This window comes from Desmodus rotundus, chromosome 1 (assembly GCF_022682495.2).
Source record: "Desmodus rotundus isolate HL8 chromosome 1, HLdesRot8A.1, whole genome shotgun sequence".
Taxonomy (NCBI): domain Eukaryota; kingdom Metazoa; phylum Chordata; class Mammalia; order Chiroptera; family Phyllostomidae; genus Desmodus; species Desmodus rotundus.
Window position 1 is genome coordinate 31,213,222 of NC_071387.1, and position 18,534 is coordinate 31,231,755.

At 47.2% G+C, this 18,534-nt stretch overlaps 2 protein-coding genes and 1 pseudogene across 2 annotated transcripts; 2 read left to right on the plus strand and 1 right to left on the minus strand.

The window, feature by feature from the left end:
* Positions 1–204: 204 nt before the first annotated feature.
* Positions 205–1,164, minus strand: LOC112304492 (olfactory receptor 13C7). Its single transcript, XM_024560110.2, has one exon. The coding sequence runs from the start codon at positions 1,162–1,164 to the stop codon at positions 205–207; it is 960 nt and encodes a 319-aa protein (XP_024415878.2).
* Positions 1,165–11,401: 10,237 nt separating this feature from the next.
* Positions 11,402–14,837, plus strand: LOC112304387 (olfactory receptor 13C7-like; annotated as a pseudogene).
* A 2,740-nt stretch (positions 14,838–17,577) lies between these two features.
* Positions 17,578–18,534, plus strand: LOC112304490 (olfactory receptor 13C7). The gene has a single exon (XM_024560109.2). The coding sequence runs from the start codon at positions 17,578–17,580 to the stop codon at positions 18,532–18,534; it is 957 nt and encodes a 318-aa protein (XP_024415877.2).

The window sequence follows — 18,534 nt, forward strand, 5'->3', positions numbered from 1 at the left end:
AGATTGAAGATTTGGGCAGCAAAATATAGCTCTGATATGATACAATGTAGCTTTGTGTAAAGCCAACAAACTAATCAGTAGTACCTGAAATGAAACGGCTCTTTCCACTGATGGCCCAAGGGCCTCCCTGGGTTGCCATTTTCCCATAAGTACAACGAAGAGTTTGGAGGTCTTGCATTTTGACAGTGTGGGTACCTGTGACAGTCACTTAGTGAGATGTTTCTGAAGTACCAGGTTCCTCACAGCAGCCCTCACGTACTTGTTCCTCAGGCTGTAGATGATGGGGTTGAGCATGGAAGTCACCACCCCATAGAAGAGGGAGGTGAGTTTGTCTGAAAGGTCCTGTTTGTCTGCTCCCAGTGGGTCCTTGGATTTGGGCTTCCCGTACATGAACAGGATGGTCCCATAGAAGATGACCACGACTGTGAGGTGGGCAGAGCAGGTGGAGAAGGCCTTTTTCCTCCCCTCAGCTGAGGGGATCCTCAGGATGGCAGCCATGATAAACACATAGGAGACGAAAATGAACAGGACCGGGATTGCAAGAAAGATCATGTTGGCCACAACCATGCTGATCACATTGATGGAGATGTCAGCACAGGCCAACTTCAGGACAGCCAGGATCTCACAGGTGAAGTGGTTGATGATGTTGTCCCCACAGAAGGGCAGCCGCATGGCCTGGGATGTCTGAACTACTGAGTTGGTGATACCAGCTGCCCAGGAGCTGGCAGCCATGGGCATGTAGGCAGCCTTGCTCATGACCATGGGGTACCTCAGGGGGTTGCAGATGGCCACGTAGCGATCAAATGCCATCATGCTCAGGAGCACACACTCTGTGGCTCCCATGGCAAAGGAGAGGAACATCTGCACAGCACAGCCTGAGAAGGAGATGGTTTTCCTGGGGGTCAGGAAGCTGTCAAGGATGAGGGGGACTGAAGAGGTTGTATAGCAGATGTCCAGGAAGGAGAGGTTGCACAGGAAGAAGTACATGGGTGTGTGCAGGCGGGAGTCAAGGATGGTCACCAGGATGAGGACCCCATTGCCCAGCAGGATCACCAGGTACATCAGCAGGATGAGCACAAAGAACGTTTTCTCCAGCGTTGGGTGGGCGGAGAGGCCCAGGAGAATGAACCCTGCCACGGCGGTGGTCCGATTGGACCTGTTCATGCTGTATTGACTCTGTCACTTACAGTGACTGAAAAGGTCAGCCTCAGCACTCTGTGACTTCCAATGTGCCTGGGCAGCTGGCAAAAACCCCTGCGCTTTTGAGCAACTGGAAAATAGCTCTGACGATTTGGTCATCTCTACAGGGTTCTAGGAAAAATGTAGTAGAGATCAATATCCAACTTCTGTTTCCAGTAAGAAAAAAACAAGTTAATTTGGATTAACTCTCCTACAGAAGGCAATTATAAAAACTGGCAATTATAAAAAAAGCAACGTAAAGTACCATGCTTTACGTTGCCCCTGCTAAAACATCAACGTAAAACATGGGCAAAGTAATGAAACGACAAGGAATCAAAAGGTCGGAAGTCTGGGATAAAGTAGGAACTCAGAGAAGTAAGCCCAGCATTTGCAGCTATGTTTCACTGAGAGGCCAAGAAGCGCTACTGCAGCCTCTTGGACGTGGGGAACAGGTTTTGAAGTGCCAGGCCTACCATAAAGCTGTTTCTAGCTAAACTTCTTCCTGTAGGAGGGCACCCCCAGCTCCCTGGGCAGCACCATTAGAATAAGAGTGAATCAGGAGGAAACACACACTCACAGGTTTTACAGCTAGCTTCAAATCTTCCCAAGCCCTGAAGTCGGACTGAGGTTGTCCCAGATTTTTGATGCTCCAAAATATCTAACAGAAGCAAACATGAATCCGCTCTGAAGGAAGGCAACATCACTATAGTCTCTAAATCATTTCCACAAAGAATTGTGCCAACACAACATCTGGTACTCACTAATAAAAAATAAGGCGCACAGGCGACAAGACAATATAAATGAAAATCAGCATAGCAATTCAAACTGCGGGTGGCGGGCTTGCGAAGCTGTCATGGCCACAGCTGCAGACGTGTGCGGGCCCTGGAGCATTGCATCCTGGGGCCTGGACACACCGGTCCCCAAGGTGCACTATACACAGTGGTCAGACATGGAAACAAGCGTGGTGTCCTTCAATAGATGATTGGATAAAGAAGATGTGGTCCACACACACAATGGAATACAACTCAGCCATAAGAAGAGATGAAATACTGCCATTTGAGCGACATGGATGGATTTTTGAGAATATCATGCTAAAGCAGCAAAATAAGTCAGACAGAAAAGTCAAGAGCCATACGATCTCACTCATATGTGGGTTACGAAATGAACGAGACAAATGAACAAACAAGACAAAGAATCATAGACCCAGACAACAGTGTGGTGGTTACCAGAGAGAAAGGGGAATGGAGGGGAGGTAGTGATGGTAAAGGGGGTCATCTCTGGTGACAGGAGGAGATCTGATGTTGGTGGTGAAACACAATGTAATATACAGATTATGTATTATAGAATTGTACATTCGAAACCTACACAACTTTATTAACCAATATGTTACCCCAGTACATTTAATTTTTAAAAAATTTTAAAGAAAATCAACAGGAAAAACCCAGAAACTCAAGTGTCCATTTCCTTGGGGCCGGTGGGAGCCACGAGTGCCTCTGCGGTGGCGTCACCTGTGGAGAGGATCAGCCCAGGCCGCAGCACCAACGTCAGAACATGCTGTTGATCCCTTTGCACATTTAGGGCAGCAAGTGAGCCCCGTGTGCACTGTGGCCAGGTTGAAAGAGAGCTCTGACTGAACATCCTTTCTTCTCGTCATTCTCCATCTGCCAGCACCAGAGGCACCGGCATCTCCCTGAGACCGTTCACAGAGCCTTGAGTCCTGCTCTGTCAGCTCTTCTTTCCAGGACGACTAAGTGCTCCCCAAACGGGGGTTTGTTCTGAAGTAGTAGCAAACTTTCAGGCAACAGTGAAGGTGTTGAGCACTCAGTTTTATCTAAAATGCTCATGAACTTCCCAGATGCCCATGGTTCCAAGTGCTCTCAGTCATCTGGCCCCTTCCTCCGTGTGCAGTGGCACTTCCTTCCTGGGGAGCTGAGACACTCCCCTGTTGGTGCTTAGCATTATAGCTGTTACCAAGTCAGTGCCATAATAATTTAATTCATGTTGTTAGACATTTATCAAGCATCTTCTCTGGGCCAGGCATAAATTCTAGGTGCCAGGATTACAGCATATGAAAAGCATAGCCCTAACCTCGAAGAGCTCAAAATGTAGTGGGAGGTGGTGACAGGAGTGGGGGGAAGTGGTGATCACCATAATGAATTACCTAAGTACTCACATCACCTTCACTGTCATTGTCACCATCATCATCGTCGTCATCATCATCACTGACTGTAATAGTCACTCTAACACCACTGACAATAGGCCTTAGGGTCTGTTTAGCAATCTGCTCCCTTTCCAAAGCAGAAAGTCGCTTCCTGTACTCCTCATTCCTCATAGTTCTCTGCCTGGCCTGACTCCCTGCGGGCTGTGGGGTGAGATGGTGAACTTCCTGGCAAGGCTCCTTTAAGTAGCTCCCCTTTGATACTGAGCTAAAATCTGCTCCTTTGTAGCTTTAATCCCTCCTCCACAGAAAGCCCTCCACACATCCAGAAACTGTGTGGCTTCAGCACAGAGATAAACAAGAGCAGTCTCTACTTTTCTCCCAGGACCTTAAAAAATTAATATATCTCTTAGAGGCATGTGTACCATCCAGAAACTGATTACAAAAGCTGGTCAGTACTGAGAACTGTCTCCAGCTTGAATCCTCAGGTTGCCCAGGATACTCTGGGCTCAGGTGTCCAGGGCACCTGCTACCTGTGATGCATGTTCTGGGGCAATGAGTCAGTCCCAAGTAGGTTTTCACTCTGTCGGCCAGCCCTCCAGCTTCTCCAAGAACCTGGATCATATAAGGAAAATATTCCTTCCAAGTCTACACCATCAGATCCAAAAACATGGCTTCTTATTATTGCTGGGCTTTGGATTCTTAAGTTCAAAAGGAGAAGGGGTCCCCATTTTTAATCAAGAGGGGACAACTGTATGAGATGAAAGCTACGAGCTACAGGGTCCTGGGCAGGACGTTCCCCCTGCACAAAGCTGGGTGAGGCCAGATGACCTTAGAGACTCTCGCAGTTTGATGGATCTATTTCACTCCCTGACATTGGCATTGTACCAATGCAAGGGCTTCCTCTCTCTCCTTCTCAAACCCACATTCCATTACAGTCATATCTGATGGCAGAAGTGCAGCCATGCTAGTGGGGATTTTGGTGTGATCAAAGCCTGAGCTTACCTTTATCAGGAAAATAGTGAGCAACGGTGGTTTGTTTCCTAAGGGTGAAGGTTCAGAATGTGTGGCAGGTGAAGGGTCCAGCCAGCCCTCTCCCCTCCACTTGCCTTGTGTGCTCAAGGCACATTCTCCGAAAGACTGACAGCGTCCTTAGAAGATAATTTAAATTCCAGTCTTTTCTCTGGGACCATTTTAGTCCCTCAAGTCATTTAAAGTTTTGCAAGTGAGTTGTACTCAGTTTGTATTCTTCTGAGATAACATCCCCAAGATCCAATTATGATGAAGGCACTGGAGGTTTGCTGCCTGCTTCCTCCCTCCTTATCTCCTTTTCTCTATTTCTCCAACCCTCCTTGCCTTTTCTCTGAATACCCTAATCCCATTCACAGAGTCCAGCAGCCTGCTGGTCACTGATTACAAGACTCATTCAGACCCCCAAGTCTTTTCTCCTATGATATAGCCACACCCCATCACTCTAAGTTTGTGCTTATACAGTGGTTTTTGGAAGTTCTAAGTGAAAGACACACTTTCCCTTTAAAATTTTAGCCCATTGTATTAGGCCCACGAATCAGCCTGCCCTGTTCTTCCTCAGTCTTCACTTGACCTTCATCTAAATCATTGTCCTTTCAGTTTCCTAACATCTGTGCATGTGATCTGAGACCTCATGGGAGTCACTGACAGAATGTGACCTAGAACAGGGGTGGGTCCAGAGAATGGGCACATCCCTTTAGGCAGCAGGTAATTATTGCACAAAAGGCCATAATATTCTGCTTTCTGGAGTGCACCTCCTAGTGGCAAGAGAGAGGCACATGAAAAGTAAGTTACCCAACAAGGTAGGAAGTGCAGGACAGGGAGAATGCCCACAGGGCTGTGAAAGCCCAGGGGAGGCTGGGGCCAGACTCCGGCAGGTAGTCCAAGGTTGGTAGTGTGTTGGAGCTGCCTCACCAACTGCACACATCTCCCAACTTCTGATCAGCGATGTCATTAGTAGCTTAAAATTGGACATCGTGGGAGTGTTTACATCACAGAAACCAGAAAATGATCCTGATCAGGGCTTTTGTTTGTTTGTTCTGGAGATCCAGTTGTTAAACATTTACCAACACATTGCTGGAATGGATGAGTGGCAGGTTACCTGATGAGGGGGAGTGGGGAAGCACCCCAGGCAGGAGGGGCTGCATAAACAGAGGCACAAAAATGAGAAGAGGCCAGGGGTGAGGAGAGACCAGCAGCAGTGCAGTGTTGCTGGAGCGTGAAGGGCCAGGGGTTGCTGATGGGGAGGAAGGCGGGGCTGGACCTGTGGTTGGTCTTTTGGGGCATCTTGTGAAGTTAGGACTCTCTGCTGTAGGGGATGAGAAGGTATTTAAGAGTTTTAAATAAAAGGTCTGACATGGTCAAATTTGCATCTTAGGTTGATCCTTCTGGGCACAATGTGGAGGGAAGATTGGGAAAAGGAGGACAGGGACTAAGGAAACAGGGACTAAAGAGACAGTTTTCACAAGTAAAGACAAGGACATTAACCGGGGAAGTGATGGAGGGGTGATGAGAACAGGGAGATTCAAGAAGTATTTGGTGGATACAAAATACAATATTAGCATGTGGCTGGATATAGAAGCCAGGTAAGAGGGAAGAGTCGATATTTTCCACTTGGATGATGGGCGGATGATGATGACACTACGATAGTAGAGAATACTGACCAAGTTGCTGGTTTTAGGGAGTAAGATGAATTCAGTTTGCGGCACGGGGTGTGTGAGGAACACCCAGGTAGAGATGGGCAGATGCCTAAGCAGGAGACTCATGCACTCATTCATCACTGAAGGAGCGCGGCTGGAACCCTGCAGATGCTCGTACTCCTCTCCTGTCTCTACTTACAAATCTAACTACTATCATAGGAGATTGTTGGAGACACCTCCCCCAAATGCAGACTTGTAATATCTACAGGGTTTCCTTGGCCTCTGAGTCACTAGAGATGCATTCGCTCTGTTGTGAAGGGGGTTTCTTACTGGCAGGAGAGGAGGTCTCCAGAGACCAGTGACCCACAGGAGGTCAGTGGGGGTGTGCACAGTGAAGGGTCAAGGATCAGGGATTGGGGCAAGCAAGGACTGAAAGAACAGCTAACTCCAGAACAGAGGAATTACAAGCAGCTATTCAGATGATTCATAAAAAAAAAACACCCTTGCTCCTCTTGGATTAACTGGGACCCCAATCTTAGGAAAGCCTAGATAGACCAGTGCTTCTGCATCAGAATCATCTGGAGAACTAGTTAAAACACATTGAAAGCACGCGCGCACACACACACACACACACTCAGAGGTAAGATTCAGTAGGTCCAGGGAATGGCCCAGGAATCGTCATTATTAACACATTCCCAGGTGATGCCAATTTTGCCTGTCGGTCACACTTGAGTAACATTGGACTAGACTCCTTACTAACTCAATGCATGGGGTCTCAGGGTATTAAGACCCCAGGTATTGCTGAAAATGTTTCTCTTCATTTCTCTTCGCAGCCTGGGGAAACCTCAGACACACCAGGCAGGGAATATCTGGTTTTTAATTAGCCAAGGCAGAACTTGGCATGTCAGAAATCTCCTCATTCCACGTGTGTGAGTGTGTGTCCGTGTTCACGTGAGTTTGCCACAGGTGAGTGGAGCTGACCACAGGGGTGGTCTGAACCCAGCAACACCAGCGCTTCCCAAGGCCGCATCTGTTCACTGCAGCTTCCAGAGGACGAAGGTGGATGTAACACTCCTCAGAATACGCGGGGTCTGTAACCAGATCCCTGATCCACAGGTTTCAACACTGCTCAAAACACACGGAGATTCCACCAGGAATCAGGAATCATGTGTCACCTTCTCTGAAGGCAGAAAATAGCCACCGCCATTTGGAGATAATACCAGGACTGGAATCAGATGCTGTAAAGTCAGAGAAACAGGACCTCCCTGAAGAGGGAAAAGGGAAAATGCAGAAGGGGCAAGTTTTCCCCATGGAAACTGAGGACGCCAAAGCTTTGCCTCTTAGAAGGGAGACCACTAATGCAGTAAGCACTAAGTGGAGAAGTGGGTGTGTAACTTCTGATGTGTGAATTCTGGATTATCTAAACAATATTTGCCTGATGCACTGTTTCAACCCAGGAGGCCTCACTTACTAAATATACCTACGTTCTCATTCATCGTTTCAACGTTCTGTACCATGAAGTACCCCAGCCCCCGGCCTCACCTGAATGAACCAGGCAGACAACTGCCCCAGGGGCAGTCAGCAAATGGGCTGCCTGGCAGCCTACACTGGATGGTGACTAAACAAACCCCTTAGATCTGTCTCTCTGCAGCCTGAAGTCAAAACACCAGGACACAGTCAGCAGCTGATGAAAGGAAGGGGGGAGGGGAAGGAGAAAGTAGGGTAACACAAAGAGACCTCAGTGAGAAACAGCCTGACCTGTGGAAGCTGAAGTCAGGGCACAGAGAGGAGAGTGGGGATGATTAGTCCCCCCCCACTTCCTTGAGTAAGAGAAGCAAAGCCAGAGTGGTTGAGTTTCTAGCACCACAGGCCCTGAGAGCTGGGGGACACAGAACTCTGCCACGGAGGGGCTGGCAGGAGCTGCTCAGGTCCTGACTGGCATCCCAGTGTCTGTTCAACCACGAGGTCTGCTGGCACCACAGTTCCACCACAAACGCCACAACAGCTAACCCTGGAGGGAATCCAAGCCTAAAGGAAGGCAAGCACCTGGCATTTAGAGGGCAGCGGTGAAAGATGCATTTGACACCACAAATTCAAGACGCTGTAGCCCAACAAAGGAGGGTCCCTCCACCTGCTCATGTCCGAGTGTCCCTCATCTCGACCATCACGGGGTTTGGAGAAGCATTAGACAGGACAAGGTTTAGAAAACAGTTGTAAATGAATGGCGATGCTTATTAATATTAACATCTCCCCTTTATCTCAAATAAAACCAATCTAACTGGCCAAAAACTCTTCAATCACAGAAACGGTTCCTTTGCCATGTATTTATTTCCAGGAACAAGCCTGGATCTGGTCAGAAAAGACATAGAAACTGTGCACTGAAATGCCAGAAACCGCCCTGCCCCCCCCCCCCCCCCACCAGCCCAGACAAGCCCTTCTCCTTACTTCCTCCTGGGCTTTCTTCCGGTTGACAAGATCAGCTCTTTTAGCCATTTGTTGATTCTTTTCTCTCCTGCATCTCCCACCCCAGATCTAGCTCTTAATCCTGTCATTTCTTTCTCCTAAATGCCTCCCAGGGTCACTCTCCCCTCCATCCCTCTTATTCGCATCCCAGGCTGGTCCTGCACATTTCTCCTGCAAACATGTCCCCCACCTGCCCCTACTCTTTGGTACCTGGCACAAAGCCTGGCACATATGACATATTTGTAGCATAGAGATAGTTCAGAGTAGTGTACAGGCCAGAGAGAGAGAGAGAGAACACACTGGGTTGCTGAGTGCAGGGGAGGAGGTGCCTGGTGGTGAGGAATCTGGCTGGTCCCAAGTTCCCAGGAATATGTGAGTCACTAGGCCCAGTGCTTCCCTTCTAGGTTCTCTGAGGACCAATGACAGAGCCACCTTGGACCAACCGCTGTGAACAAAGCCCAGGGAAACTCTGATTACCTGGTCAGAGACTGTCCTAAACTGAGATTGCCATGCCGTGACAGGGGAGCTTAGGGTACATTTCCCAACATCGCCTAATTGGGTCTGTGGGGTGAAGTCTAAATTCTGAGCCTCTCACCAAACTTTAAATTACTTCTGGGATAGGACGTGGCCCAAAGCAACCCAGCCCAAAATTCCTGAGAGAGTTGTCATGGGATCCTCGAGAACAGTGTGGAACACAGAGAATAGGGTCCTAGGCCCAGCAGCTGGACATGGCTTGCCAGCCTGCCCTGGGTGTCCTGGCTGAGCCTCGGCCTTGAGAGTCAGCCTTTGTCTCCTTGTCTCACTGAGCTCCAGGGTCAGGCAAGGACACTGTGAGTAGCTGTCACTTTTATTAGCTGTGGCAGTACTTTGGACCCCTCTACACTCAGGGTCATTAAAAGACACCAGGAAGTTAGACAACACTTATAGAGTATGTGCTGATTTGAGTGTGTAATCACGTGTTGATGGAACAGCTCCTGTGAGAGATATAATCTGTATGAACTGCCTGGTTTATGGCTTGGTATCACCTAGATGGACAGGTAACACCAGAGGCAGTCGTTTCTCCAGGCTTCAATAAACTGGCAGCTTCTCCACTCCATTGGCCTGCCTTTGTGCAAGCAATACACCCAACCCAGCCTAGACAGGACCCCACACTGGGTAAGAGCCAGTGACCTCTATGGCTAGCTCTTTACCACTTGGGAGGGAAGAAAAGAGGCTGATATAAAGAGGGCTGTGCAGGGAGGGGGTTGGGGGCAGGACTGGGCTGGGGGACCAGACAGCTATTCTCAGAGCTCTGAAGGCTGCTGCTGTGGCAAAGGAGCGGGCCTGTGTCACTTGAGCTCAGGAGGCCAACTTAGGACCAGTGGAGGAAGGGAGAAGTTAAAAAAGGCAGATATCAGGTCCCTCAAGGACTCTTAACAGCCCAGGCTCCCCAACAACATTGGAATCTGTGAGCCCCTACTTTGAAATGTTTGAGCAGAGTTGGAGAAATCACTTCCTAAAGAGAGGATTCCTCTAAAATGCGGGTTATAGGAGAGGACTGAATTGGTTTAATATCTGAAGTTTCTGCCAAGCCTCAAATTTTGTGCTCCCTCATAACATAGGAGCCTTTCTCTAAAAATGATCCCCCCATCCCTTAATTCCTGATATCCTGGGATAAACTCTTTAGACACTGTATCATTACCAATTAGAAGAAATTATCTCTTCTTCAGAGCCATGTGCAATTCACAGGTCTCTCCTGACATCAGTTTCTCCACCTTTAAACTGAGAGGTCAATGATTCGGGAGACTGGTATACATCAGAAGTACATGGGAAGCGTTTATTTATAAAAACAAAACAAAAAAGACTGATTTCCAAGACCACCTGCAAAGGAGAACCCCCAAAATCTGTATTTTTAACCAGCACACTGGTAGTATTACATAGCCAGATCCAGGTGCTGTTTTGGGCATCCTGCGACAGAGCCTCGTGACCTCTGGTGTTCCTAATCTCTTTGGCAGTAAAATTGTGATGATCTACAATGTAGCTTTGGATATTCTGGGATGCTAGGTAGATTTACATAGGATGCTATCTGCAAAGCCTCTGAATGGCACCGGACGTTGTGTAACTCATCTTAACCCAGGCTGGGGATGTGAATTGTGAGTGGGTTCTAACCATCAGGTGGGATTTTATTCCTTGGGTCAAGTCCCAGGGTGGCAGAGGTACAGACAGGTCAGGTGTGGTTACGGGAGGCAACACACAAGGACTAATCTACAAAACAGATTTCCAAAGACTTTGATGGGTATTCCATGTTACAGGCTCCAGAAATTCAGTTTGATAAGATCATTCAAAGAAGAGTAAAGATCAGTTGACTGATTCCTACTAACTAAACTGACAAAACACTGAACTACAAACTAGATGCTGTATAAAAAATAAAACTGCTAAAGAGACAAGAAACTTCATGTTTTCAAGGCAGCACAGCCCCTCTTTATAAGACTTGTGGGAAGTCAAATTATAATAGAAACTGGCTGTACAGGGAGGACCTAGATCCAGAGGAAAGAGCCATATGATGTCAATGGCCAGGGTCCCTGAGCTGTGATAGCTGGAGGTCCCCAATTATATGAGAGAGACAGAGTTACTCAGATACCTCTGCTTCCCTGGAAAGAGATGGAGACACACAGCATATGCAGGCATACAATTTTGCTATAGGTATATTAATATCATTGATTAGACAGAAATGTAATTCATATTATTATTTCATTAAGTTTCTAGAGTGTATGCTTTCTGCTTTTCACTGATACCTAGCCCAGCTTTTATATAACGTGGTTTTATAGTTGACTCCCACAGAATGAGTTTATTTATACTTTTAGGGACATCATATTGTGACCCCTATATATATACAAAAAATAAGCATGTAGTTTCTGTCTTCAGTATTCCTAGGGATGAAAGAGAGTTTGAAATGGAAGCACCCAACCAATCTGCTATGACAGAATTTGTCTTGTTGGGCTTCTCTGTCAATCCAAGACTAGAGAAAATTTTCTTTGTGCTCATCCTGCTGATGTACCTGGTGGTCCTGCTGGGCAATGGGGTCTCATCCTGGTGACCGTCCTTGACTCCCACCTGCACATGCCCATGTACTTCTTCCTGTGGAACCTCCCCATACTGGACACCTGCTACACTGCCTCCTCAGTCCCCCTCATTCTTTTTTTTTTAATTATATTTTATTGCTTATGCCATTCAGTTGTCCCAATTTTTCTTCCTTTCCCTCCCCTCCACCCAGCACCCACAACTCCCTCAGGCAATCCCCCACCATTGTTCATGTCCATGGTCATGCACAGGTTCTTTGGCTACTCCATTTCCTATACTGTACTTTACATTCCCATGGCTATTCTGTAACTACCTATTTGTACTTCTTAATCCACTCACCTCTTCACCCATTCCCCTCCCATCTGGCAACCATCAAAATGTGCTCCGTATCCATGATTCTGTCTCTGCTTTACTTGTTTGTTTAGTTTGTTTTTTAGGTTCAATTGTTGATAGATATGTATTTATTGCCATGTTATTGTTTATAGTTTTGATCTTCTGTTTCTTAAATAAGTCTCTTTAACATTTCATATAATAATGGTTTGATAATGATGAATTCCTTTAATTTTTTTCTTCTCTGGGAAGCTCTTTATTTTCTCTTTGATCTAAATGATAGCTTTGCTGAGTAGAGCAATCTTGACTGTAGGTCCCTGCTTTTCATGACTTTGATTATCTCTTTCCAATCCCTTCCAGCCTGCAAAGTTTCTTCTGAGAAATCAGCTGACAGTCTATGAGAACTCCTTTGTAGGTAACTAATTGCTTTTCTCTTGCTACTTTCAAGATTCTCTCTTTATCTTTAACCTTTGGAATTTTAATTATGATGTGTCTTGGAGTGGACCTCTTTGCATCCATCTTGTTTGGGAATCTCTGTGCTTCCTGGACTTGCTTATCTATTTCCTTCACCAAATTAGTGAAGTTTTCTTATGTTATTTTTTCAAATAGAATCCCAATTTCTATCTCTTTCTTTTCTCCTTCTGGCAACACTATGATGTGATTGTTGGACCACTTCAAGTTGTCCCAGAGGCTGCTTATACTATCCTCAGTTTTTTTGGATTCTTTTTCTCTTCTTGTTTTTCTGATTGGTTGTTTTTTGGTTCCTTATGTTTCAAATCATTGATTTGACTCTCAGCTTCATGCACTCTACTGTTGTTTGCCTGTAAATTGTTCTTTATTTTAGTTAGTGTATCCTTCATTTCTGACTGGATCTTTTTTTGTGCTGCTGAGGTCCTCACTAAGTTCCTTGAGTATCCTTATAATCAGTGTTTTGAACTCTGCATCTGATAGATTGTTTATCTCAATTTTGTTTAGTTCTTTTTCTGGAGTTTTGATCTGTTCTTTAATTTGGGCCACGTTCCTTTGTCTCCTTGTTTTGGCAGCCTCCCTGTGTTTGTTTCTATGTATTAGGTAGAGCTGCTATGACTCCATGTCTTAGTAGTGTGGCCTAATATAGTAGGTGTCCTGTAGGGTCTGGTGGCACAGCCTCCCCTATTACCCAAGCTGGGTACTCTAGATGTCCTCCACTTGGGCTGGGCACACGCTCCTCTTGTTTTTGAGCCTTAATTTCTGTTGGCAGGTCAATGGGAGGGATTTACCCAGGGCAGTCAGCTGCAAGGACTGGTTGTGACCACTAACCACCTATCTCCGCCCTCCATGGAGCATCATCCATGCAGGAGCAGGATGGTGGTACACCAACATGGTCTGTAGCTGTCCACTGGGTGTGCAGGCTCTGGAGTTTCCTGGGTGGTGCAGGCCAAGATCAGCCTCCACCTGTGTTTTGCCCAGGGCCACCCTGCCTGAGCTATAGAGCAATCTGAGATGGCTGCTACTTGTGCTGGGCTTGGAGATTCCCAGGTGAAGCCAAGCTGTAAAGCTCGGCTGGTTGGTGCTAGTGCCAGGCCTAGGGCCACTAAGCAAGGAGTATAGGGCCTGGGGCTCACTGAGGCTGGCTGTTGCTTTTTGAGAGGATTTAGGAAGTTGTGAAGCGTAAGCCAAAACCAACTATTCATATGGAAAAGCAGCTTGGGTGGGGCAGAGCCTGTGGGGATCTCCAGGGTGGTGCAAACAGTGTTATCCAAGTTGATGGAGGCTCAGATATGACACCAGCCTGCTGGTTCTCTGGCTCTGTGGGGGGAGTGTTTAGAAAAGTGACAGTGGCCTCTGCCCACCTTTCTACCTGGGAGACAGCTGTCCCCTAGTTCTCACCTTCATGCCAGACACTTCAGTTTTTTCCTGTATGCCACTGGTAACTTTCAAGTTGTTACCCCAGTGCTGGAGCTCAGAGGGAATGAGTCTGAGTTAGTCTGTGTGGGGGTTCTTTAGAAGGAACTACTTGGGACTCCAGAAGTTTCTTCGATTGACTAAATCCCCACTAGTTTTTGCAGCCAGAAGTTGTGGGGACTTATTTTCCTGGCATTAGAAGAAACCCTGGCCTGTGGGGTCTTGTGTGAGGCTGAGACTTCTTGCTCCCAAGATATCCCTACCAAATTTTTATCTGCCACATGTGGATGTGGGACCTGCCTGTTCCACATCTCTGCCCCTCCTACCAGTCTGGATGGATGTGGTTTCTTCAATTCCGTAGTTGTCAGACTTCCATTCACCTTGATTTCTAGTGGCACTGAGTGATGGTTAGTCTACATTTTAGTTATAATTTTAGTCATAATTTTAGTTGTAATTTAGTCTACAATTTAGTTGTTCTACATTTTAGTTGTAATTTTTTTTTGTTGTGTGACGAAGCAATCCGTGTTTACCTATGCCACCATCTCGACCACAAGTCCATCTCCCCCTCATTCTTGACAAATTTCTGACCCCCCGGAAAGCCATCTATTTCTCAAGCTGTGCCATTCAGATGTTTCTCTCCTTTGCCATGGGAGCCACAGAGCGTGTGCTTCTGGGCATGATGGCATTTGATCATTACATGGTCATCTGCAACCCCCTTAGGTATCCGGAGATCATGAGCAAATCTGCCTACATTCCCATGGCTGCCAGCTCATGGGTAGCTGGAAGCTCCACCACCATGGTACAGACATCCCTAGCAATGTGACTGCCCTTCTGTAGGGACGTCATCAACCACTTCACCTGTGAGACCCTAAGTGTCCTAAAGTTGGCCTGTGCTCACATCTCCATTAATGTGATTAGTATGGCAGTGGCCAATGTGATCTTCCTGGGGGTCCAAGTCCTGTTCATCTTTGTCTCGTACATCTCCATCCTCACCAGCATCCTGAGGATTCTCCTCTGCTGAGGGCCAGCGAAAGGCCTTCTCTACCTGCTCTGCACATCTTACTGTGGTGATCAGTGTTGAGGGACTACAGTGAGGGCCGCCTGCTCTGGAGCATGTAAAGACCAATATGTCTGTCGGGAACAAGGCAAAACTTCTACCTCTCGTTTTTGACATTTAGTTTTGCAAAGACAAGTGCAGAGAACCCCTAGCAGACACCCTTGTGGTCAAAGCACGGTCAGACCTTTGTTATCCCTCTACTTCCAGCAAAGTCAACAAAGACAGAACAGGAACCTCCTAATCTTAGGCACATTGACGTGAGAGTTAAGATTTACATAGAACTGTCTGTAACTTATTTAATTGGGTTTATGTGACATAGGCCTTAAACTCCTGTGAGGACTCTTACCAAACTTTAAATTGCTTCTGGGATTAAAACCACCCCCAAACATCCAGAGCTCTAAATTTCTCTACGGCTCCATGCCAGAACCTCTGGGGAGAGCGCAAGGGGCAAAGAGCAGAGGGTGTCTGCCCTGAGCACGCAGGCTGGGCGTGACTACCAGGACCGCTGGGAAGTAGCTGCTTGTGTTGTCCTTTCTCTTGTTACCGAACTGGACATGGAGAAGGCCCCTGAAAAGGAGCCACCAGAGCCCTTTCAGCTATGGTCAACCCTAAATTTCTTTACCTTGCTGTGAAATTTGAAGGGATCTCTGAGCCTCAAGACAGCCAAACAGGATTTGCTACTCACTCCCAGGCACAGCCCAGCAGATAGGGCTTTGCCAGGGATGGTCCAGGTGGGCACTGAAGTAATCACCTCCCAAGCCCAGAGGCCTTCCCATCCTCCTCCCTGCCATGAGACCTTCTGTCCAGGTGAGCTCCTGCCCCCAGCATGGCCTTATCCCCACACTGGACATAGACCAAGTTCTCTCTGTGGCTAGAGCTTCTTCAGGCAGGAGGGAGGAAGAGAAGAGGCGGTTGTGAAGGAGACCTGGTCACAGCTGCCATGTCTCTAAAGGGTTCTTCTAGGGGAAGGGAGCAGGCATGTTCTGGGAGTCCAGACCCGTGTGGGGTCAGGCAGACATGAGGAGTGGGGATGGCACTGGAAGAAGGAAATTGCCCCTTATAGGAAGGGAAAACTTTCTAACAATCAAGTCTGTCTGGCAAAGGAGTGGGAGCCGTGCACTCACACAACTAAAGATGTTCAAAGCAGAAATGGGAAAATTGTGTTTCATAGAAGGCTCATACAGGGGAGGTGAAAGAGGCAAGGCTAATTATTTTACAGCATTCCTGCTAAGTCTGATACTTTCCAGTCAATGGTATTAATAACTCTAAAAACAGATCTCTTTTCCCTTAATATTTCTGATATCCAGAGTTAGTCTCTACAAATTGCATGAGGATAACCTCAGACTGTGCCTTGTTTCTCCCATCTGACCTTCCTCAACCAGCAACAGTGTAATAGTCACAGAAGCAATGTGTGAAGCCCAGAGACACCCCACCCACCCAAACGCTGCTACAGGCAGATATTTTGAAGAAAGGTGGGACACCTGTATCTTTCACAAATGTTCTAGGGAGAGTGAAGAGGACCAAGACTTCATAACTGCTTCTCTGCTCCTTAGTAAACAAGCTGTGGCACAAATGGAGGAGCCAGAATACAATCAGAGCAGTGAGGGAAGGAGCCCTAGGAAGGAGGTTGGGAACCAGGCTCCAGTTCTGACCCTGTCTGTGCTGCCTGTGACCTCTCTGAGCTTCAGTTTCCTCATCATTAACATGAGCAGTTCAGGCTTGAGCTTTTCTCTGATGTGCTGGACCACTCTATGGTGACTGAAGGACATCCTATAGGCAATACCTCCTTTGAGTTGACCTCTCTGCAAGGCTGGGTAGAACCGTCTACTTTCCTTTGGCACTGCAGTGGCTGTAATGGTCAACTCAGAGAGAGAAGGGTCTGAGCTAGGAGCTGTGACTTATAAAATAGCTCCAGAAGTATGGAGCCTGGTCACAATATCATAGATGCTGACGGTGGGAGGCTTACAGGACGCTTGTCCTTGGATTGTATTCCTGCTCCCCAACCCTCGGGGCTGGAGCAGACTAAAGAAACTGCAGTGCTGCGGACAAAGGCCGTGGGTAGAGGGGGGACGTGGAAGTGCTTCTGTTAGGGTCTCCACGGTCTATCAGCCAGAAACTCTTATTGACAGTGTCATGAAGGGGGACCACCAAACAAACTCCTAAGGAACAAAGTATAAACCAGGTATCAAGCAATCTTCCTAGCCTGTGTTCATCATATTCCTTCCATATAGGACTCCAGATGGAGCCAAATTACCATCAGAAAAATCTTTATACAAACACAGAATTAGAATCAGGGCAGCGAGGTGATGTCAGTGGTCAGCATTGGCGAATATAACAGCTTTCTAGGACACTACAGGTACAATCTGGGGACAGGCAGGACTGGCCAGAGGGGCCAGTGAGTGCTGACCCTCTGGGTTTATGCTTTATGGTCTCCATGTAGGTTCATCTTTATGCATCCCTTCCTTCAAGTGTGTTAACATCATTGATCCAGCTAAAGTTCTTTCATGTATCATGGTTTGATTAGATTTCTAGGCTGTCCCTTTCCTGCTTTTGATGTGATATATCCTGAGTTTTAAGGTCATTTTAGTAGACAGTGAATTTTATATGTCATTTTATAAGACAGTGAATCTTAGACACTGATACTACAAGTTGGTGTGTCAAAGGTACATTTAATGATAGGTTCTGGAAGCATCTCATTGTATCCTCACATACTGATCCCTATATAAACATGTGTTTGCTGTCCTCAGTTTTCCTGAGGGTAGGAGAGATAATCTGAAATGGAAGTGGCCAACCAATCCACTGTGGCAGAATTTGTCTTGCTGGGGCTGTCAGATCAGCCAACGCTGGAGAAAACGTTCTTTGTGCTCATCCTGCTGACGTACCTGGTGATTCTGCTGGGCAATGGGGTCCTCATCCTGGTGACCATCCTTGACTCCCGCCTGCACACACCCATGTACTTCTTCCTGCGCAACCTCTCCTTCCTGGACATCTGCTACACAACCTCTTCTATCCCTCTGGTCCTGGATGGCTTTCTTACTCCCAGGAAAACCATCTCTTTCTCAGGCTGTGCTGTGCAGATGTTTCTCTCCTTTGCCATGGGAGCCACAGAGTGTGTGCTTCTGGGCATGATGGCATTTGATCGCTACGTGGCCATCTGCATCCCCCTGAGGTACCCCATGGTCATGAGCAAGGCTGCCTATGTGCCCATGGCTGCCGGCTCCTGGTTGGCTGGTGGAGTCAACTCCTTGGTGCAGATCTCTCTTGCAGTACAATTACCCTTCTGTGGTGACAACATTATCAACCACTTCACCTGTGAGATTCTAGCTGTCCTGAAGTTGGCCTGTGCTGACATCTCCATCAATGTGATCAGTATGGCAGTGGCCAATGTGATCTTCCTGGGGGTCCCAGTTCTATTCATCTTTGTCTCCTACATTTTCATTCTCACCACCATCCTGAGGATCCCCTCGGCTGAGGGCCAGCGAAAGGCCTTCTCTACCTGCTCTGCTCATCTTACTGTGGTGATCATCTTCTATGGGACTATTCTTTTTATGTATGCAAAACCCAAATCCAGGGACCCACTGCGGGCAGACAAACAGGATGTTTCAGACAAGCTCATCTCCCTCTTTTATGGAGTGCTGACTCCCATGCTCAACCCCATCATCTACAGCCTCAGAAACAAGGACGTGAAGGTCGCCGTGAAGAGCCTAGTGAGTCAGAAATACTTCGCCCAGTGA

Coding starts and splice junctions, on each gene's coding strand:
- LOC112304492 (XM_024560110.2), bottom strand. CDS start 1,164: ATGAACAGGTCCAATCGGACCACCGCCGTGGCAGGGTTCATTCTCCTG.
- LOC112304490 (XM_024560109.2), top strand. CDS start 17,578: ATGGAAGTGGCCAACCAATCCACTGTGGCAGAATTTGTCTTGCTGGGG.